This window comes from Natator depressus, chromosome 13 (assembly GCF_965152275.1).
Source record: "Natator depressus isolate rNatDep1 chromosome 13, rNatDep2.hap1, whole genome shotgun sequence".
In the NCBI taxonomy this organism is placed as follows: domain Eukaryota; kingdom Metazoa; phylum Chordata; order Testudines; family Cheloniidae; genus Natator; species Natator depressus.
Genome location: NC_134246.1, coordinates 39,669,699 through 39,693,196, shown reverse-complemented (window position 1 = coordinate 39,693,196; position 23,498 = coordinate 39,669,699). Strand labels below are relative to the sequence as shown.

Here is a 23,498-nt window from a genome sequence, read left to right as displayed (position 1 = left end):
TTTTGAGCAAGCACGGCAGCCTTTAATTGAATGTGGTTGGAAAGAAAATTCCCCTACGGCTAAGGCATCCCTTAGGTTGCTACTAGAGTCAATCTTGCACCTTCTTCTCAAGCGTTTGGTATTGGCTTCTGTTGAAGAACTGAGCTGGATGGACAGGACTGATCCGTTGGAGCAATTCCTCTGTTCCCATCACAGACGGAGCATGTGGCAGTGCTGGTAATAGAAGCAGAGCTATTCAAGGGGGCCTAAGGGAATTAGGCACATGGCTCCCAATGAGGTTCAAAGGGAGTTGGGTAGCTAACTTCAGCCTGAACACAGATCTCCTAAGTCCCACTCCACTAGTCAATGGGTGGGTGGAGAGTAGGCAGGGAAAGACAGAAGGGATACGCAAAGCTTCTGAAATGCAAAATCGCTTGCCTTCCTTGGAGGGTTTAAGTGCTTAGGGCGATAGCTCGTCGGCAGTCATGCTGCTGTTGCGACATTGTCTTTGCCTTATCTCATGGTGCAGCTTGTCAGGTGAGCAGGGAGATGTGGCCTCTTGTAAGGTGTTAGGTTTTTCATGCCTCTAAGGAACTAATGACGGCACTGGATCACGGCTCTGATACTTAACCCAGTCTGTGACTCTGGGGTGAGGGGAAAAATCAGTTTTGTCTGGGCAGGTCATTTTGTAACTGCCCATGGGAGCGGGTCTTGAACCTTCCTCCGTCATGTATTTTGGAGATTACAGAGACTCCTGCTCTGGTGCAGTGTAACAATATCTCTGTTCTCTTTCTTTTCCAGGCTGCGTGACAGAGCTCACTTTAACCAGGCCAAGTTCTGCCCAGGCAGAGCCAGGCAGTTCCCTTACCCTGGACTGTGTCGTCTCTGGGTATAATATCAATGACCGACATAGGCAACAGTTCCGCCTGCCCCAGGGGAAAAGTCTGGTCTGGCTAGCAGCCTTCAGAACAGGTTATACAGCCTACATCACGGATGAGTTCAAAGGACGGGTCACCCCCTCCACCAGCAGCTCCACTGCCAGGCTAAAGACAGACCGTCTCACAGCTGCAGACACCGCTACTTACTACCACAGATGCACAGTGGTTGCTGCCTGGCTTCCTCCCCGACAATCTCCCTCGTGGAACTGGCCTCCGCTCACTTAGCCCATCTCTGTCTTGCATGAACTTCTCTCCGGGGCATAAGGACAATAAAAGGCCCATGCGTCACTGGAGTCCCACATCAGTCCTCAGAGTGTGGGTCCCCTGGGGGACAGGCCTTGCTCTGCTGCCTCTCCAAAGGGTTGGATTTTACCCTGAGAGATTTAGGGCTTTGGTCTCTGCAATTTTAATGTCTGTTCTTCAAATGGAATCAGGATCGGGAAGCAGCATGATCTGCTCATCAGGCCACTGCAGGGGGAATCAGGAAATTTTGGTTCTGTTCTTGGTTGTGACATTGATCTACAATGTGAAGTCAAGCCAGTGCCTACCCCGGTCTCTGATTCCTTTGTCGGGCTTCTCTGTTTAAAGTGAAACCTCTTGAGTGCAAGGCCTGTCTCCTGTGGTGTGTATGGGCAGCACCTCGCACACTGGAACCCTGTGTGTTGGCACCCTTAAGGTGTTATGGAAATGCCAATAATAATGGCCTGTGGATCTGAATGGCAGAAAGGACCATTTTTGTTGGAGCCACAGCGTATCATTTGACCTACAGTATATCTATCTAATATCGGTGACAATGCTGGACAGGGAGGGAGGTGATCTGGATTCTAATCCTAATGTGCCACCAATTTGCAATGGCCGAGAGGGAACAGGAATCCCTTGGTGCAGTGGTCTCCAGAGGGCAGCAGAACCTGGGGAAGGAGACAGAGAGGTCTATCGCATAGTGACCACGCGGAAGCAGGAAAGGGTCAGGAAGTGTGAGCATGCGGTGCCCTGGACAATGACCGGGAGTTGGTAACGCAGGTCGGGGAATGAGACAGAAGCTGCTATACCTGCTACTGGGCAAGTCACGGTAGCAGAGTTTTTGAAGGACAGAGATCTAGCAGCTCTTAGTTCCAGCTGCAGCCGTGGTCTTCTGTGAAAACCACACGGCTTTTCTCTTTCATTTTAAATTCCAGCTGAAAGTCTGTGGTTTCCCCACTGCCTGCTGCCTTCTTAACTAACCAGGCCGTATGAGAGAGAGGGACTTCAAGAGCGACTGTCTGATTGTCCTACTGTGTGAAACTTTTAAGGGATAAAAGTTTGAATGAAAGACTATCGACATCAAACTGTCTTGCAATTAATAGCTTTGAAGTTTTGCTGAACTTGATGTTCTGGAAGGGCACGACTATCACCAGGCAGCCTTAATTGTGCATTTTTTGACATTTAAACCTCTCTCACTAAAGCCTCAGTTACCTCTGCTTTTCTGACCATCAGTTAGCCTTACTTATAAATATTAAGATTTTGTCACGGTTATTTTTAGTAAAGTCACAGACAGGTCACAGGAAATAAACAAAAATTCATGGAGCTTGTGACCTGTCTGTGACTTTACTAAAAGATAACCGGGGGGCAGGGATAGGTAGGGGGAAGGAATGGAGTTCCATGGGGGGGTGACTGAGAGGCTGAGCTTCCCTGCCATGGCAGGGGGGCATAGCCCCGGCTCCAGGGACCCCAGCGGGGGGTGCAGCCACGGGGAGCACACAGCCCCTGCTACAGAGCTGGCCACAGCTGCAGCCCTTGCCAAGGTTTACAATGGCACCAGTGGTGCCATGGAGCCGGGCCCATGCTGAGAAGGGGCCCCGGCCTGCTCTGCTTGCACTGCGCCCCGAGACCCCGCTGGCTCCCCCTGCCCATCCCTTGCTCCTCCTGGCCTGCCCACCAGCTGGCCGAGATCTCCTCTCCGCCCCCTGGCCCTTCCACTCCCTGTGTAAGCGCGGGAATAGTCCTGCTATTGTGGGGAACTTTCCTGGCTTCTGCACTACCCCGATGAAATGGGCTAGTGAAAGGATCTGAGTCCTCGCTCCCACTTCCTTTACCCAGTGGCCTCCCTGCCCTTGAGGACTCCCCTTCCACTCTCCTGTCTGTCAGAGTCCTCGTAACCCCAACAAGGCTGGGCCCAGGATTCCTGGGGGGCTCGACCCCCAACCCTGCTGTGGTCACCGAGGACAGGGGCTAGAATGTCCCCACTCTTGGGTATGCTCTCTGCACTGGGCACTTCTCTGACCCACTGACCACTACATACAAGTTAAAGCAAATGCAAGTTATTTAATCAACAATTAATTTTAAAAAGAATAAGGAAAAATGGGAAAGGTTAAAGGAAACACATCACCCCGCTCTGTGGCAGGGAACATCACAAACAGTGTCTCTGGAACGTCAGGGCAGTTCACAGTCTGTTTCTGGTAAGTCCCAGGCCCCTTCTCCGGCCCTGGCCGTGCTGCAGGGATGCTGCGGGTCGGACACTCGCTCTGGTGGTGGCCACATGCTCTCAGGCTCTAAGTGGCAGGACCCTTCTTCCCAGCGACACCCCCGCCCTGTCGGGGTTACAGTCCAAGCCTGGCCTGCAGAGCCCCTTGGCTGAGGCGTCTCCCTGTGCGGGGCCTGCTCCCCAGGGTCCCCCTCGCTCTCCCCAGCTGCTCACCGCACCCAGCTCCGGAGACTGCTCCAGCCCCAGCTCCACCACTCGGTCTCTGCACGGCTGCTGCTGCCTCCAGCTCCCTGGGCTGCTTCTCTGGCCCCTCTGGCTCTGGTTGCTGCAGCTCTGCTCCCAGGACAGGTCTGCTCTGCAGGCTGCTTCTGTGACTCTGCTCCCAGCTCTCACCTGCTTCCTGGGCTGCTTCTCTGGCCCCTCTGGTTCTGGTCACTGCAGCTCTGCTCCCAGGGCAAGTCTGCTCTCCCTGGGCTGTGCCTCTGGCTTTGGGGCTACAGCTCTGCTCCCAGGACAGGTCTGCTCTGCAGGCTGCTTCTGTGACTCTGCTCCCAGCCCTGACCTGCTCCCTGGGCTGCTTCTCTGGCCCCTCTGGCTCTGGTTGCTGCGGCTCTGCTCCCAGGACAGGGTCTGCTCTCTCTGGGCTGTGCCTCTGGCTTTGGGGCTGCAGCTCTGCTCCCAGGACAGGGTCTGCTCTCTCTGGGCTGCTTTTCTGGTCCCTCTGGATCTGGCCCAGCTCTGCTCCCCAGCTCAGCTTGGGCCCCTGCTTTCTCCTTAGCTCGGCCCCACTCTGTCTGAGCCAGGCAATTCCAGCTTCCAGGGAGGATGGGACACCCCTGGCCTGCTGACTCCCTGATTAGCCCGCCCGCCCTGTCATTCTGGCTGACCTGGAGCACTGGCTTCTCCCCATTGTTCCTGGGGACTGTCAGTCTCAGGGTCCTGGTTTCCCATCGACCCTTCCCCCTTTTAGTGCTGGGAGCTAGCCAACCAAAACACCCCCACTGAATGTTAGTAAGGGGGCAACAGTCCCCTTACACCTGCTCCTCTCTGACCCCTGGCCGGACCCCAGGGCACCTGGGGCTCCGGGCTGTCTCTGCTTCCCACCACCTGTGGGTCCCGCCTGTCTCCCCGGAGCCGAGCCGCCTGGGACTGGTGCAGAAGCCTGGCCAGTCTCAGCCAGGTGTGTGTTGGGGAGAACAGTGTAGAGGGCTTGGCTGGGCCCCTCCAGGCAAGTGCGTCTTGAGGGACCCTGGCCAGGGCAGGTCCTGGCCTGGCTGATCGCACCACTCCCAAGGGGCCGGAGTGATTCCTGGCCCTGGGACCAGCCCTGGCTGCACTGCCGGCTCTGCCCGGCAGACACAGTCGCCTCCCAGCAGGGCCGGTGAGTGCGGCCGGGAGGCAGGGCTTGGGGGACTGGGTCTGTGGGGAGCCTGGGGGGGTGCTGGTCTGTGAGGGGGTGGGGAGAATGTGTGTGTGTAAGGGCACCAGGGAGTGGGGGTTCTGTGGGGGGTGCTGGGCAGGGGTGGTGGGGCTGTGGGCACGGGTGGTGTTGTGCAGGGCGCTGTGCATTTTTGGAGGGGTCTGGGAGGGCACTGGGAATAGTGGCTCCAGCGGGGCTCTGGCCATTGGGGGTGTTGGGCTGGAGGGGGGCTGTGTGGCGTGGCATGGGCCCGCCCCCCGGGGAGAAGGGGCATGCTGGTAGCACAGGGCTGGGCAGGCCACTGTGCATCTGGTAACTGCTGGTTTGTAAATAGTGGCCTCGCACTGGGCTGGGTGGAGCGGGGCCGCCCCTGCCATGCCATGGCCCATTGCCCCTGGCTGGCCCCTCATTCTTGGGACTGACCTCCCCGTGCCAGGCTCCACTGCCTCCATGGGGGCCCACAAAAGACTAATCCGGCCCTGGCAGGGGAGAGGGGGGTGCATACCCCTGGGAAGCCAGCGTGGGAGTGCAGCGACGGGGCTGGGGCTGCAGGGTCCTGTTTCCAGCCAGCCCCAGTTGCAGGGTGCACAGTCCCGCCTCTGCTTCCTGAAACCCTAGAAGTCACGGAGGCCTGGCAAAGTCACGGAATCCGTGGCTGCTAGGACTAAATCGTGCCTGGGTGATAATATTGTTATTATTATTACAGCAGAGATCATGTGAACCCCTCTCCCAGGGTCACACTGAGTCAGTGGGACTAAGATTCCCTAAATTGCTTTTGAAAATGGGACCAATGCAAAAGTTTTAAAAGCACCTAAGTCATTTGAGATCCTTAGGTGGCTAAATACCTTTAAAAATCTGCTGCTAACTCCCATTGATTTCAACTCCTAATGGGACTTAGGCCAGATTTTTAAAGGCAATTGGGTGCTTAAGTCCCATTTTCAAACGTGACTTGGGCATTTGAAACCTTCAATTCTATTTTTTTCCAATTAAAGTTAGGCTCCTAATTGTCTAAAGGGACAGATTTTTTTCAAGTATTTGTGTGCATAAAGGTGCAGATAGGCACCTAATGGGATTTTCACATTGAAATACTTTTGAAAGTCCCACCAGGCATGTATATGCATCTTCAGATGCCATATTTATTTAAAAATCTGGCCCTAAATCACTTTTAAAATGGAACTTAGGATCCTAAGTCATTTTGATGCATCTGCATATTTTGCCCATGACTCCTTCTTTGACCTCCATTTCATTCCTTGATCTTTGCAAATTATGAATCACAATGTAAAGTTTTTCAGACTCTTTTGAAGCAAACCACCCATCCCTGCCTTAGCATGTCTTTGAAGACATCTCTTACTTTCTCATTCCTGAGGTGATATATGAATGGGTTTAGCAAAGGGGTGACCACTGTGTGAAGAATGGCTGCTGCTTTGTACATCCCTGACGAGTGGGTCTTTTGGGGTAATATATACATGGAAATGGAACAGCTGTAGAAGATGGACGTCACTGCAATGTGAGCTGCACAGGTGGAAAATGCCTTTTGCTGACCGGTGGTGGATGGGATGTGTAAGATGGTGGTGATGATATACATGTAGGTCACTGTTGTTAAGAGCAAAGAGCTTAGCACCACAGTGGAAGTGTATAGGGAGCTCACCCATTCAATGAGGTGTACGTCTGTACAAGCCAGTTTCAAAATGGGTCTTATGTCACAGAAGAAATGGTTAATGTCATTGAGGCCACAGAATGGCAAGCGGGACACCAGAATGGTTGGGCAGAGAACTGATATAAAGGCTGCCAACCAAGCGCCAATAATCAACTAGAGAGTCAACTTCCCGTTCATGATGATGGGGTAATGCAACAGCTTACAAATAGCTATGTATCTATCAAAGGACATCACGGCTACCAGGATATACTTTGAGGTCCTAAGGAAGAAATAGAAATAGGTTTGGGTGAAACACCCATTGAAAGAAATAGCTTGATGTGCTGACATAAGATTCATCATTGTTTTGGGAAGGATGACCATGGTGAACCATATCTCCGAGATGGACAAGTTGCAGAGAAACCAGTACATTGGAGTGTGGAGGCGGTAATCGCTCCACACCAAGGCTATGATCCCAATGGTCCCCATAAGCGTCAGCGTGTAGATCACCAGAAGAAGTAGGAAGACCAGAATTTTCAATCTGGAATTGCCTGGAAATCCTACTATGATGAATTCCTTCACTCTGGTTTGGTTCTCAGTTTCTATGGCTTCATTTCTCACTCAGCTGCATAAAGAAGAGAAGGAAGATACAATTATCACAACTTCTTATTTGAAAAAATCCCATTTCAATTATAAAGCAGTAAAAGGGAGTTGTCCAACTCTCCCTGAAATTCAATGGGATTTGTGTGCTTACTTTCTTTGGTGTTGCTTTTCTTAATGTAATAATGATCTGAGATGGATTAATAATCTTTGATGAAATAATTCCAAATGAGCCTGTTATTTGGCCAAGAGTAATATAGCCCTCTACAGCATATAGAAAGAAGACCCCAGTCAAGAGGGCGTGAAACCATTAAGAGGCAAATGGGGGGGATCCGCACACCCGTGGATGGTGTGAGGCCGGTAGCGGCCCCCGGCATGCCGGGACTGGGTCTTCTTGGAGTCTGGTTGCTTGGGAATGCAGTCCAAAGCTGGTGGTAAACTCCATCTAAGGCTAAATACTGGCACGAGACCTACAGTCAACAAGTACCATAAGGGAAAGTTGAAAAGAGGCTTAAAAGTGGCCATTCTTCAACAAAAAAAAACCTTCAAAAACAGACTTCAACGAGAAACTGCAGAACTGGAATTAATTTGCAACCTTGACACCATCAAATTAGGCCTGAATAAAGACTGGGAGTGGCTGGGTCACTACAAAAAATAATTTTCCCTCTGTTGATACTCAGACCTTCTTGTCAACTGCTGGGAATGGGCCACATCCACCTTGACTGAATTAGTCTCGTTAGCACTGCCCCCCACCTTGGTAAGGCAACTCCTATCTTTTCATGTCCTGTATATTTAAACCTGCCTACTGTATTTTCCACTCCATGCATCTGATGAAGTGGGTCTTAGCCCACAAACCTTATGCCCAAATAAATTTGTTAGTTTCTAAGGTGCCACAAAGACTCCTCGTTGTTTTTACTGATACAGACGAACATGGCTACCCCTCCGAAACCTGTCACCATACTATATAAGGCATTCTCCATTACTAAAGATATTCTCTGGGTAAAGTCCTATTGATACTCCAGTTTATATATAGAAGAAGTGTAATATGATGGCAAAGACAATAACATAGATTTCACACAGTTATTTCCTTTCTTACTTACAGAAGCTTGACTACTGTTTTTTCATCAGCATCTCCAGCCTCAGAGTGTGACACAACTGCTTTTATTATAACTTGGGTCATGAATTCAAAGTCTATAGTCCACAATCCCAGCAATAGTCAAACACCAGTGGGACCAAATGTTAATACATTAATTGGTAAATGCAGACTCAGGGGCAAAAAGAAAGATGGTGAAGGATGGCGGGGGGAGGGAAGAGAGTCTGAAATGTTCACTTTTAAATATCAGAACAATTTTTTCTAAATGGAATTGACAAGACTGCCCGAGCTGCCCAGAGCTCTGGCTGGTCGGCTGGTGAGAAGCCAGACGCCTGGAGGCCCTGACATCCCTGATTCAAGATAGGGGTTTGTGGGCTGCCAGGTTCCCTGCCATGAAGGAGGGAACCTAGAAGTCCTGAGAGCCCAAGCTTGAGCCAGGACTCCCAGGGTTCCCAGCTCTGCAGCATCCCAAAAGGTGGGCTTTTCAAGAGCACCTAGGCCTAGATTCTCAAAGGGGGCGTAGGCATAGCTAACTCCTAGGCACCCTGTTACCCATGGAATTTACAGCTCTGTATTAGACACCCAGCCCCAGATCCTCAAATGTATTAGATGCCTAAATCCCATTGACATTAATAGGACGTTGAGATATCAGGGCCCTAAAGAGATTTACTTGCTTGACTCCCTGTGCATTGCAGTGGGAGAGTTAGGCACCTGTGAGAGGGATCCGCACCCTAAACCCAATAGCCAAAATTAGACCAAAGGTGACTACACTATTATATGCCATGGGCAGAGACTAGGAGGGACTGTGGTGCACTCACATGCTTCCGAGGAAGGTGAATAGATCACTGCCAGACTGACTTGGGAGGAAATTTCACACATATGGCGACCAGTTAGACGCTGAGCATGTGAGGAAGAACCATCTTGTATGAGGGAAATACAAGTTCAGGTCCCTACCCAATGAATATTTAACTGTTTACACAAAGTGGAAAAGCTTCAACAAGAGATTGAAACAGCATCAATCCAGAATACCCAATGGGCTTTTCTTTGGGTCATTTACCTAGAGTGTGGGAGACCTGGTTTCAAGTTCCCGCCCCAAATCCAGCAAAGGAGGGATTGGAACTTGGGTCTCCCAGGGAAGTATACTAACTATGCCCACTGGATCGGGGGCCCACAGGTGAGATAGATGATGGGGTGCCTAGTTAGGGAATTCCTCCAGTCCTTGGGTGTAAATGGGGGCACTGAGGAACCTAGCTTTGTCGGGACTGCAGCAGATATTTTTGCATGTCCACCAGTGGAACTGTATCAGTGTTCTAGAGGGTGAACAATTTATGAGTTTACCCTTTATCAGCTTTATACAGGGTAAAACAGATTTATTTACGGTTTGGACCCCATTGGGAGTTGGCCATCTGAGTATCAAGGACAGGAATACTTCTGTAAGCTGCTTTCAGTTAAGCCTACAGATGTTAGGGGACATGGTTCAGACCTGGGTCTGTGTTTGGATCACAGAAACCCCCTGGGAGCTGCCACCCGATGTGCCAAGACTACTTGTGCTCCTGCTTTCCTGCCCTGGCAGCTTAGGATTTCAGTGCCCTGCCTGGTTTGAGCCAGAGCCTCTAGCCACTAGCCACTCAGATGCCCAACTCCCAATGGGGTCCAAACCCTAAATAAATCTGTTTTACCCTATATAAAGCTTATACAGGGTAAACTCATAAATTGTTCGCCCTGTATAACACTGATAGAGAGATATGCACAGCTGTTTGCCCCCCCCCAAGTATTAATACATACTCTGGGTTAATTAATAAGTAAAAAGCAATTTTATTAAATACAGAAAGTAGGATTTCAGTGGTTCCAAGTAGTAACAGACAGAACAAAGTGAATTACCAAGCAAAATAAAATAAAACACACAAGTCTATGTCTAATCAAACTAAACACAGATAAAAACCTCACCAGTTCCAATAAGCTCTCTTTTACAGACTAGCCTCCTTCTAGTCTGGGTCCAGCAAGCACTCACACCCCCTGTAGTTACTGTCCTTTGTTCCAGTTTCTTTCTGGTATCCTTGGGGGTGGAGAGGCTATCTCCTTAGCCAGCTGAAGACAAAATGGAGGGGTCTCCCACAGGCTTAAATAGACTTTCTCTTGTGGGTGGAGACCCCCTCCTCTCGCCTATGCAAAGTCCAGCTCCAAGATGGAGTTCTGGAGTCACCTGGGCAAGTCACATGTCCATGCATGAGTCACAGTTTCTTACCAGGTAGCAGCCATGGGTCACATGCTATCTTGAACGTCCTCAAGTAGACTTCTTACATGGATTGGAGCCTTCCAAGATCCATTGTAGTTTAAGTCCTTCTTGATTTGCACATTCCTTTCTCAAGAAGCTGACCAAATGCTTTACAAAGGTTACTTAAAAATCAAGCCAATACCCAGCCAATATTCATAACTTCGAATACAAAAATGGTACTTGCATACAAATAGGATGAATAGATTCAGTAGATCATAACCTTTACAGAGATATGTTACATGGCATATGTATCATAGAACATATTCCAGTTATGTCATATTTACATTCATAAGCATATTTCCATAAAGCCTTATGGTGGGCACTGTCACACCCATGATGCCTAAAAGTTGGACATCGGTGCCAATTTTTGTGAATCTGGCACCTAACATCATTTAAATCGAGGAGAGTTCAGCATCTAAGCACTTTTTAAAACCCCACTAGGTGCCGAGCTGCATTTTAGGCCCTTAGCTTTAGAAATCTGACCCTATTTATCTCCCTTAAGGTCACTGGAAAATCCCATTCTCAATTCTTGGTGAATAGCATTTGGTATTAGTCAAAACTCCCCAAAATGCATTTACATAATTATTTAGACAAAACAAGACAATCATCTACAGAAATCATAGAATGCAGTTCCCAGTCGTGTAAACCCTTGTGCAGAGGAGTGCTTTGAGCACATAAATAGTCCCAGTGAAAGGACTAGGAGAAGCACAGCCATCAAGTCACTCACATATACAAGTGTTTACAGGAGTTTTCTGCTTTAGATTTTACCTGACTGACACTCAGCCCGAGAATTTAAAATCTGGTGATTGCATGTTCAAATCTGCTTTGGGGTGGGGTGCAAAATCTCAAACTAACAGCACTAATTATGCTATACAAGACAATTTGTAAATTCTAACATTGTATAATATAGTGACTGCACTTACGTTCCTATTAGCATGTAACTAAACTACAATTCTGCTTGGTGAAATCTGTCATTAACGACTAAATTCACACAAATCCATTAAGAACTACCAGCAATGGCTGGAAAAAACGAATGTTTTGTCAAAATTTGAAACACGACTTTGCAGTTTGAAAATGGACTGATTCTGCATGTTTTGAAATTTCCTGCAGCAATTTTTTTTAAGTTTCTTGGGTATTGAAAACCTGAAAACTTCCAAACTCAAATAGCACAATGGAATATGAATGGTAATTTAACACAGTTTAACCTGAATTGTGTGCCGATAAAAATCATGCTTTTTCATTGCAATGAGAGAACTATTTTTTTTAAATCAACCTAACTCAAATGTGCCTAGAGTAATACGTAATTTTGGGGGGGGGGAAATTTAAAGACAACAATGTTTTAAAATGTATAGAACAAGACCAAGAAATAAAGGAATTACTTATAGTCTTATTTCTAATATTCCAACCTTAACAATATAGTAATATGAAGAGTACAAAACATTGGTTTATATAATATTTAATACAGATATATAAATCACTAAAGTTTGGATTTTCAGGTAAGCCTAAGGGAGTTAGGCACCAAAGCCCAAGTACCCTTCAAAGGGATGTGCATGTCTAGCCCCCTTAGGCAGTTTAGAAACCTCAACTTTTGTTCATGTTGTGTTTTTATCACCTTCAGGACATGCTGAAAAATATTACAAAGACTACGGGGTAAAAGAAGTGAAAAAGAATAATTGTTCATAAACTTAGTAAATGCAGCTGTAAAAATACACGCAGGGAGCACACTAAAAATGTCATGTTTTATATAACCAACTTTGTACATATTCTAATTTCTATCTACAAATACATTACCCCAGTCTTTGACATTTTAGATCCAAAATGCATTTTTATCATTTTTTTTAAAATAATGATACTAGAAGCTCTGAATTTATTTGAGGCCAAAGTCACAAGTATATCCCTTCAGGTATATAAAATGAAAATGCAAATCAATGGATTAAAAACACTGCTAACATCTGCAAGATATTATCATGGTGAACACAATCCACAGATCCAAATCTTCAGAAGGTATAAATTAAAATTCCACCTTCATCTCATCCTTAGCCTCGCTCAGAACAATAGGGAAACCTCGCTTATTGTGTTTGGGTTAAATTTTAGTTCTCACAGCCCAGAGAATCCTACATGTGTCGGAATTTCTTTTCCCTGTTTATCATTTTGCTCAGGGACGCTTTGAACTCTGTGTTTTGGATGGTATAGATGAAAGGGTCTAAAACTGGAACTAGGACTGTGTTGAATAAGGAGACCACCTTGTTTATCCTAAAGGAAGAATGAGTTGAAGGTCTCATATACATAAATATCAGTGCCCCATAAAATATATTAACCACTGCCAGATGAGCAGCACAAGTAGAAAAAGCCTTTTTTTGGTCAGTGGAGGAAGGGATCTGGATGATAGTGGATATGATAAAGATGTATGTATGATGTCAACGTAAAAAGAAATGCACTGCCCTGCAGTATGACAGTTGTTATAAAACCTGTGAAGTCTATGATGGATGTGTCAACACGAGCCAGTTTCAGAAGTGGCCCAAGGTCAAAATAGAAATGGTCAACTCGATTGTCCCTGAAGAACGGCAGGATCCACATTGGCAGTGAATGGAAGAAGATGAGCACAATTCCTCCAAGCCAAACCAGCAATGCCAAATGGAGACAGACTCTGCTAGTCATGATGGTGGCATGATGCAATGGTCGGCATATGGCCAAATAGTGGTCGAAAGACATGGACGTCAGGATGACCTACTCCCTTTTGCCCAGGGAGAAATGGAGAAAAACAGATGGTGGTTCTGTCCAAGAGCAGGTTGGCCAGCATCTTTGGGACCACAAGGGTCGTGCTCCAGATCTCCAACAAGGAGAGCTTACAGAGGAAGAAATACATCAGAGTGTGAAGTTTTTGATCAACCCTCACAACTGTGATGATGAGGCTGTTCCCCACAAGAGGTAAGAGATACATGAATAAAATGACACCAAAGAACACCATCTGCATTCCATGAAGATTGGGAAATCCCAAGAGAATGAACTCTGATCGTTGTACCATTGCCCATATTCTCTCTCTCTCTCTCTCTCTCTCTAGTGAGAATAAGAAATTAAGAAACATTTTAGATTTCACTACAAAGTATTAGTCTCAATTTAGTTATTTCATAATATTCTTTGCTGATCTTCTCTGATGAATTCCTAGGGATATCCCAACTTTTCTTTTTGGTACAGTTGTAAGGATAAATAAATGTAGTCTACTAGATCCATTCAAACTTGTGATAATTCCACTAATTTTCAATGCAGGTGCACCAGAATAAGAGAGAAATTAACTTGTACCCTAATTTGTTCCTTGAAGAGGGCAGCTTTCAATTCCTACAAGAAATATTTTGGTATTTTGTTGTTCTTTGGAGAAAGAAAAATCCTCATCAGGAAAAGAAATATCAAATAAGTAAATGAACAAGGGCTTCACCCTGCTGTCACCCATATCGTTACACTTCCAGGCTCGGACTGGACCCCGGGCTCTAGGACCTCACGAGGTGGGAGGATCCTAGAGTTTGGGCTGCGGCCCAAGCCCGGAAGTCAACACAGCAATGAAACAGCCCCGCAGCCGAGCCCCGCGAGCCCAAGTCGGTTGGCATGCACCAGCCACAGGTGTCTAGTTGCTGAATAGACAGACCCTTACTCTTTCACATCTTGGGTGGAATCTTGCAACTCTCCCACTTTTAGAAAAGAACCCAGGTAAACTGCCCCATATGTACCAACTGTTTGTCAGCATGCAGGTCTGACGGCATCTCAGGAACCTGCGTTTTGGCCCTCGTATTCAAGGGAGCCATGCCTGTTCCGCTGACTTCCCACACGAGTATAAGACTCCGAGTATATTACTGTCACTTGTCAAGAAGTGCCTGAGGAAAAATAGAGCTCAGAGATGGGAGCTGTGTCTAAGCGGAGGTGCTAAAGCTTTTAGAGTGCCATAAGTTTTGAACGATTTGTAAACTGCCCCTTAGTTCAGCTTGGGACCAAGGGGCAGATAAGTGATGTCAGTTTTATGTGGATCAGATCTTAGATTTCCCATGTCAGCAACAAAAAGGGTTATTCCCGTCTAAAAGCGATAGAGGCAGATCATTTTACAGTGGGAGTGTTGTGGAACCCCTTAATCAAGCGACCTCCAGTTTGCATCACAAACTCTACACCAGATGGCCTAGTGGCATCCCAATTTTCAAGCCATTATCCCTATGCACATGGGTTTTGGAGCAATTGGAATATTAAAGTCAGCTCCTAATTTGGGGTCTGTATCTGACGGACTCTCGGCCTAAATGACCTCAGTCGACTAACACTAACCCTGGACCACATTAAATGTTGCAGTTTGCAAAGCAATCTGACTATTTATATGCACTTTAGAGCACTGTGAAGGATTGGCCCTTAAACCGGAAGCTTTGGTTATACGCCAAATCTTACAAAAGAGGACCTGAGCTGAAGTAGGCAGCAAGCACAAGCTGCATTCTCAGAATGCTGCTGCGGTCTGGACCCAAAGACAGAAAACACGGGGTTAAACTGCAACGATCTGTCTCTTGGAGCCAGCCAGTTACACTGATGCAAAGCTGTCTGAAAACTCTTGGGTAAGCAAAGGTGGGCTAGTCCCGATGCCCATGTTCCCCTGCTTGTCAGCCTACTCCCAATAAGGTTACTTTCTCTGGACACCAGCAGAGATCAGCCCTGAGTGCATTGGTATTGTCTGTGGCAGATCAGAGCCATAATCTGAGCCCAAGATGTGAGCAACAGAGTTACGACAACAGTAGAGTTTTGATGTCACATAGTATATTCTGGGGGCCCATTGACTCGGGAAACCCGCACATAAATTACTGCCAAATATGGACCATTAACCCTACCCAGGACATGGCAATTCTCAGCAGAATCTGAATAGGCAATTGGAATTCTGAGCACTCTGGACAAAGGGTTATTTAACAGTAAGCGAATCTCAACCATAAATATAGCAGAGCTACATCTCCGCTGTAAGAGAGTGATGGAAATATCCCCTACAGCAGACAGCATCCTCATCCCCTATATTCATTGCCCAGCTGCCTTTGACTTTTAACCGGTGCCCAGTTTCCCTGGCTGCCTTTGACAATCTCACACACGTTACAGAACAAAACCATTCATGAGTTATCACCAGGAAGATATGTACCAACACATTCCAGGAACTGGGATAAACATCGGAAATTCCAAAAACTATCCTTTGTCTTGCAGAAGGGAACAGAAGTTGGTGAAGAATGTCACCTGATCTAATATAAAAACATTTTCGAAACTGCAGTGCTCGGTTCTATAGAAGTAGAACTTTATTCCACTGAAACTCAACTTCGCTATCCTTCAAAACTTTTACAAGATTCAGTGAATTTAACCATGCCATTCTATAGATCGCTGAGTGCAAGGATGTTCACCTCTCTTTTCTACTAACCTTTAGAATTAGTATTATATTCTTATCAAAAGTAAAGGTTCAGAGATTTCAACCTTTCATACTTCTGTTATCATCCTTTCCTTGAAGTAATCATTTTTGGGTGAGACTAAACTTTTTTATTTGTTTCCAGCATTGTTTTTTGACTAAAATCAAATATCATTTGTGGGGAGTTACTGTTTTGTTTCTGCCTATGTCCCACCGGGAGTCCAGTTTCTCCAACTCCCTACAGTTCCTCTTAACAAGGAGTTGCAAACTAGTGTTGGAGTTTCACTTGCTAATTAAAAGTTTTAACAAACTTTTCACATCTGCATTTTTATTTCTTATTGAAGTCTATACCAGTTCTACTTGTGGATGTAATGCAGTTTCTCTCCAACCATGTATGTTTTTCTGTGAGTTCTTAGGCCCTGATTCTGCAAAGGAGTTAGGATGGGATTTTCAAAGAAACGTAAGGAATCGAGGCATCCAGATCTCACTGCGTTTCAATTAGAATTGGACACCTAACTCCTTCAGGCATGTTTGTCCCTTAGCTTTAAACAAAACTGAGTCCTGAGTCACAAGTATGATCCTCAGGTCATGGAATACTGTGCCTCTAAGTCAAGGGAGATACCACTGCTAAAAAACTGTCATACAATCAGTGGACCATAAAATCCACAGATCCAGATTTTCAAATGGGATACACGGGCATAATTCAACTGAGTTAGGCACTTTGCATCCGATGAAGTGAGCTGTAGCTCACGAAAGCTCATGCTCAAATAAATTGGTTAGTCTCTAAGGTGCCACAAGTCCTCCTTTTCTTTTTGCGAATACAGACTAACACGGCTGTTACTCTGAAACCAGCACTTTCAAACATTAGTTGTTCTGCTTGGATTGGTCACGTTTTTTGGAGTCCACAGAATCCTAGTTGTTTAGGGATGTCTTTTTCTCCTCATGGTTTTTCTCAACACTTCTTTGAACTCTGTGTTGCTGTGGGTACAGATGAAAGAATTTAAAAGCGGAACTAACATTGCATTAAGCAGGAATACCACCTTCTTTCTCCCTAATAAAGAATCAGTGAAATGTAAGACTGGAAGGGACTCTGATTGGTCATCTAGGTCATGCCCAGGTGCTGAAGCAGGACTAAGTATTATCTAAATCATCCCTGACAGGTGTTTCTTGGATCTTTGCCATTGAAGGCTTTTAAGAGCAGGTTAGACAATCTCCCCAGGCAACTTGTTCAGTGCTTAACTACCCTTAGAGTTAGGAAGTTTTTCCTAATGTCTAACCTAAATCTCCCTTGCTGCAATTTAAGGCCATTACTTCTCCTTATCCACTGAGGACAGGACAAGAACAATTTATCACCCACCTCTTTATAATAACCCTTTATGTACTTGAAGACTGTTATATCCTATCTCAGTCTTCTCCAGACTAAACAAACAATATTTTTTTTAATCTTTCCTCATAGGGCAGGTTTTCTAGACCTATAATAATTTTTGCTGCTCTCCAGTGGTCTTTCTCCAATTTGTCCACATCTTTCCCAAAGTGTGGTGCCCAGAACCAGACACAATTCTCCAGTTGAAATCTCATTAGTGCTGGGTGGAGTGGAAGAATTGCTGCTCATTTCTTGCTTACAACACTTTGGCTAATACATCCCAGTGTAGTGGGGTGGTCACTCGCTCCGGCCCTGAAAGGGTTAAAGCCCACCTTGGGGGAGGGCTGGGGCTGAGAGAAAAGGCTAGATTGGGAGGGCAGCCACAGCTGGGGCCACGCCCCAGTCAGGCCACAGCGGGCCCCATGAAAGGGCTGTGAGCCGGGAGCTCAGGCAGAAAGAGTCTCTCTCTAGCTTCTGAGAGAGAAGGACCTGCCTGCCTGGGAGCTGAGCAGGGCACCTAGAGTGGAGCAGGGCTGGGGGAAGGCCAGAGGATCTGGGGAGCTCCAGCCTGGGAAACCCCCAGGCTGAGGCCTTGCTAAAGGCCAGGAAAGGTACTGGGGCTGCAGAGGGGCAGCCTGGGGTTCGGCAGAGGCAGCTGGTCCTACCCCCTTGCCGATGATGAGTGGTTTACAGACTGCAGTCTGCCCCAGTGAGCAGGGGCTAGATGGTGACTGGCAGTAGCCACTGAGGCAAGGTGGGGATAGAGGGGTGGGGGTTCCCCTGGGTGGGGAGACCCAGATTGTGGGTTACTGCTGGGGGCAGAATCCTGACGTAAAGGGGCACCGGGGTCCAGGAGGGACTCGGGGGCCAGTGGCAGGCGAGACACTGGCCTGCAAAGGGCGCTCCAGGCTGGAAGAGCTAATTCCCCAGGACAGCCAGCAGGAGGCGCCACACCGGTGAGTCATCGCCTTGCCACACCCAGAATAATGTTCACTTTTTTTTTTACAACAGTGTTACATTCTTGAATCATAATTAGTTTGTGATCCACTATAAACCCCTGATCCTTTTCTGTAGTACTCCTTCCTAGGTAGTCATTTCCCATTTGATTATTCCTTCCTAAGTGGAGTACTTTGCATTTGTCCTTATTGAATGGCATTCTGTTTATTTCAGGCCATTTCTCCAGTTTGTCAAGATCATTTTGATTTCAAATCCTGTCCTCCAAAGCACTTGCAACCCCTCCCAGACTGGTGCAATCCACAAACGTTATAACTGTGCTCTCTATGCCATTATCTAAATCATTGATGAAGATATTGAATAGAACTGGACCCAGGACAGAGCCCTGTGGGACCCCACTCAATATGATGCTCTTCCAGGTTGACTGTGAACTACTGATAACTACTCTCTGAATACGGTTTCCCAACCAGTTGGGCACCCACAATATAGCAGGTTTATTGACGCTATATTTCCCTAGTTTATGAGAAGATCATGTGAGAGAATACCTAAAGCCTCACTATAGTCAAGATATATCATGTCCATTTCTTCCCCCCATGCACAAGGCTTGTTAACCTGGCTAAAAGGCTATTAGGTTGGTTTGGGTTGAGGATCTCATGTACATAAAGATCACTGCTCTGTGAAATATATTGTCCACCATCTGATGAGTGACACAAGTAGAAAATTCCAGTTTTTTGCCACTTGTGGAAGGGATCTGAATGAAAGTAGACATTATAAAGATGTATTCAGTGTTGTTGTAGGCTTGTTGGTCCCAGGATATCAGAGAGACATGGTGGGTAAGGAAATATTTTTGGACTAACTTTTATGGGACCTGAGGAAGAGCTTTTGTATAGCTCGAAAGCTTGTCTTGCTCACTAACAGAAGTTGATCCAATTAAAGATATTACTTCACCCACCTGGTCTCTCTAACAATGTAAGATGTCAATGTGAATGAGTTGCCCTGAAGAATGACGGTTACTCTAAAATTCATGAACTCTATTCTGGAGGTGTCAGCCTAGGCCACTTTTAGAATGGGTCCAACACCACAACTGAAATGCTCGGTACTGTTATCCCCAGTTGCTGTAAACCAACGTAGCCCCTTTTCTGATCTACACCCGCTGAAAACCTGGCTCAGAGGTTTACAGTAGGAAAGACTCTCTCAGTGCTTCTGGGGACATTCCACATAGACCAATCCATGCACACTTTTTCCTCACTATAAAAGGGTCAAGTGTATTTCTCTCAGCCCTTCTAAACCCTTTATAGTTACCTGACAAGCAGATTGCAAAGTCTGTGGGTGAGCTTCATGTTTAAAAATCCAGCTGCTTTCCTCACTGGCAAGCCATTTAGATAGAGTATAAAGCTCACACCTATACCACCCCCACAGCCACTCAGCACTCACACAATACCCCAACCACCAAAATGAGACCGGAGTATTACAGCCCACAGGAGACTAGGCTATTATGTGCCATTGAAAGACTCCTGTTGATTTCAGTGAGGCTTGACTCAAGCCCTTCATTGCTATTAGTTGCAGTCCAATAGCACCTCAAGGACCGTACTGAGATCACAGTGCCTTTATACTGGGCACTGTGTACACACACACAGTAAATTACCATATGCTCATTTGAAAATCCCAATTTAAGGGACATCTCTAAATCCATGATGGAGCTAGAAATCTAAACCATTTCTTCTGTATCACATCCTACCAGATGACCCTTCCTTCCAATTCTTCCCAATAGAGCTGGATCCAAAAATCTTCTGAAATCAATAGTGAGACCATCATGGACTTCAGTGGACTCAGATCCTTATGTGGAGATTTTCAAAAGCATAAAGGGCATTGCAGTGACCAATTCCCATTATAAGTCAATGGAAGTTGCCTGCCCAACTCCTGTCCTGGCCTTTGAAAATCTCTCCTTTGTTATGGCTTTGTCTTCACTGTTAAAATAAGTGTTTTCTCCTAATGGGAAGGATAACTTGGTGTAAGATCCTAGTGGAGACAGGGCACAGGTAGTTTAGCCTTGATGTAGCTCATCAAAGTCAATCCCCTCCCTTCCACCTGCTTTTTACCTTAACTAATAATAATGAGATTAAAAACTACATTTACCTTGTCTCCACTGGAACTATGAATGTCAATGTGAAAACACACCTTGTTTGCAGTGAAGGTCAACAGTCTGTGGGAAAACCAGGAAATGATCTAATTTCTTTACCCTCCCAGGAACCATAGACATTCTGACCTACTCTTTCTCTTGCTCATAGCTTTCCTCAAGGCTGTTTTCACCTCTTTGTTCCTTATGGGATACATGAAGGGGTTCAGCAAGGGGGTTAGGACAGTGTTGAGGACAGACACGGCCTTGTTGAGACTGAGGGAGGAGTGGGCCATGGGCTTCAAATACATTAAGATAACAACTCTGTACAGTATGGAGACCACAGTGAGATGGGATGTGCAGGTGGAAAACGCCTTCTGGTGTGCACCGGTGGAGTAGATGTGGAGTATGGTAGTGATGATGTAGGTGTATGACACCACACTGCAGAGGAGGCTGGTTGGTATGATGGTGATGGACCCCAGGTAGCCAAGGAACTCAATGACACTTGTATCTGCACAGGCCAGTTTCAAGAAGGGCCCAATGTCACAGTAAAAATGGTCGACGATGTTCTCGGTACAGAACGGCAACTGCAGGAGCAAAGCAGCCTAGGAGAAGATAACCAAGAAACTCAATGCCCAGGCTCCCAGGGCCAAAAGAAAGCAGACTTTCTTGGTCATGATGGTGCTGTAGTGCAGGGGTTTGCATACAGTGATATAGCGGTCAAAGGACATGGCTAATAGAATCAGGAACTCAGTGAGGCCCAGGAAGAAGTGGAAGAATGACTGGACCAGGCAGCAATAAACACAGATGGTCGTTCTGGCCACCAGGAACATCTCCAACATTTGGGTACAATGGCAGTGGTGTACCAGATCTCCAGGAAGGAAATTTTACTCAGGAAGAAAGACATCGGGGCCTGGAGATGCTGGTCAGCCCTCACAATTACAATGATGAGGCTTCCCTGCTAGAGTGAGAAGGTATATGAAGAAGATGATGACAAATAAGACCATATGCTGCCTCTGAAGACTTGGGAAGCCCAGCAGGATGAACTCTTTTAGGCGTGACCCATTCTCCACACCTATGTTTATAAGAATTAAGAAAAATAGGTTGATTACTCGTCTCGCTTAAGAGACCCGCAGCTGATACACAGGTTTCATAGCCTGGGCTCCAGCCTGAGACTGACCATCTACACAGCAATTTTAGAGCCCTGCAGACTAGTCCCAGGAGCCAGAGTCAGCTGACGCAGGTCTGAGACTCAGTGCTATGGGTCTTTTATCTCAATGTAGACATACAGATGGGTGGGTTAGAATTAGATAGAGATCACATAGAGCAATGGCCATAAAGAATACAGAAAAAAACCCAATATCTATCTGTCTGAATGGAGGGATAAATTCACTGGATAACATAGCCACAAAAGCTCCAGTTAGACTTAATTAAAAATTAAGAATATTTTACACTATATTTTTTCTGGAGTTTGTATAGGATGATCCTGAATTCCTTTCTGGTTAGAAGTATAATAATATTTTTCATTTAACTTCATCTCTTCTGATGTTTGTCTTTTCCTGTACCAACACATTCAGGAACAACATTGATCAGGAAAAATATTCGGTCATATGGTATACATTTGAAAAATATAGTTATCATTTTGATGCTATCACAGTGAGGACCACAAAAGGAAGGATAGATAGATAGATAATCATGTTGCTTCAATATCACTAAAGCTTTGACTTACCTCCTCCAATGGCCAGTGACTGATTCATAAGGTGAAGCTGGTATCTCTACATTTTTGCAGCAAATGGGGAAAACCCCACAAGATCTGAATCTGATCTGTCCACCTTCTTTTATGTCCCATCACTGCTGTATATAAACTATTTTCTTCTAAGGAAGTAGGAATATTATAGTAGGAATTTCAACCCAATAACACTGATACTTGGGTGTTCATTGGCAGTGCCGTCACAAGTGCAGTGGCTATTATTTTCTTTAACCACAAATCAACAGAAGTAAGTTTGAAAGGGATCAAAATACAGCGGAGCATTTTCTAAATTAAATATTTCTAATTTCTGTGTTGTGTTGCTAGAAGTTTACAAGGTGAGTTTCTCAATGAAATCCACTCCATTTGCACTCTGAGCCCTGTCATTCTTTGTTCTTCTTTTCAAATCGTATTAAGTGCAAGAAAATTTGTGGAAAGATATTGCATGCCGCCATCATTTCTTTCTCAAAATTAGCAGATAGAGAAGATCCTGAAACAAATCCAATCTCTCTAATCTGAGTAAGTGATGTGTTTCATAGATCTGAAACTAGTTGGAGTAGAAGTTAAGACTTGCTCATTATATCCTATTTTAGGGCCTGATCCAAAGTCAATTGAAGTCAACAAAAAAGACTCCCATAGATTTCAGAAAGCATTGGATCAAGCCCCACATAATTATTCCCTCACTAGAAATAATTATTGTCTGATGATTTTAAGTTTATGCAGGATTCAATCCCTAGAGTTCCCAAAGCATTACCCTTGGGAAGTACTTCAATAACATCAGCATTTTAATTGTTAGTCATTCATAAGCAATTAAGTCCACCATTCTCTCATTGTTTAGAAGTATGTTATGTTCTTATGGTCAGAAGTACGTTGATCTTGTTCTGGCCCTCTACATCTGGGAGAATTTCACTCCTACTGTTATCTCTGCTGAACACAAAAGTTATTGCAAACTCATGTTCACCCTTTAAGGTGTAACCCAAAGCTCTCTGAAGTCAATGAAGAGACTCAGTGTTGAAAACAATTTGTGTAGCACCTAAAAGCCCCAGCTAGGTAAGAATCCCATTGTGCTAGTCAAGGAACAAATATTTTTCTCAGTATCTTCACACTTTTATATCCCCTGCTGCTGTATGCGTTGAGTGCTTATGCAAAGTCAGTGGGGGAGCTTCCTCTTTAAAAGTCAATGTCTTGTCTTCTCTGGATTGGTCACATCCAAAAAGCACAGCAGTCACCTGCTTTTACAACGGAGAATACTAGTGCTCTGTTTTCTTGCGGAGAGTAACAAATATGAGGGGGTTTTTTATTTATCTTTGCTTGATGTCCACTTTCCAAGGTAAGGGGAGCATGTAGAGGATGGGAAGGTGGCTGAGGGTTACCAGGATGATGGGGATGAGTCCAGATATGTCAATATTCATTGTACCTTCCCTCTAGGTGGCCAGTCACAGGTTCAGCGGGTCCAGTCTGGGGCAGAAATTAAGAAGCCCGGAGATTCTCTCAAGATATCGTGTAAAACTTCAGGGT

General features: G+C 45.8%; 1 protein-coding gene and 2 pseudogenes across 1 annotated transcript; all 3 read right to left on the bottom strand.

Annotated features, from left to right (window-relative positions):
- Positions 1 to 6,086: 6,086 nt before the first annotated feature.
- Positions 6,087 to 7,408, bottom strand: LOC141997164 (olfactory receptor 6M1-like; annotated as a pseudogene).
- Positions 7,409 to 12,513: 5,105 nt separating this feature from the next.
- LOC141997163 (olfactory receptor 6X1-like) lies at positions 12,514 to 13,424 on the bottom strand (annotated as a pseudogene).
- A 6,928-nt stretch (positions 13,425 to 20,352) lies between these two features.
- On the bottom strand, positions 20,353 to 21,990 carry LOC141997162 (olfactory receptor 6X1-like). The gene is given in 4 exon segments (XM_074969443.1): positions 20,353 to 21,074; positions 21,077 to 21,189; positions 21,191 to 21,308; positions 21,963 to 21,990. Coding segments are annotated over 4 exon segments (981 nt in total).
- Between the last annotated feature and the right edge of the window lie 1,508 nt (positions 21,991 to 23,498).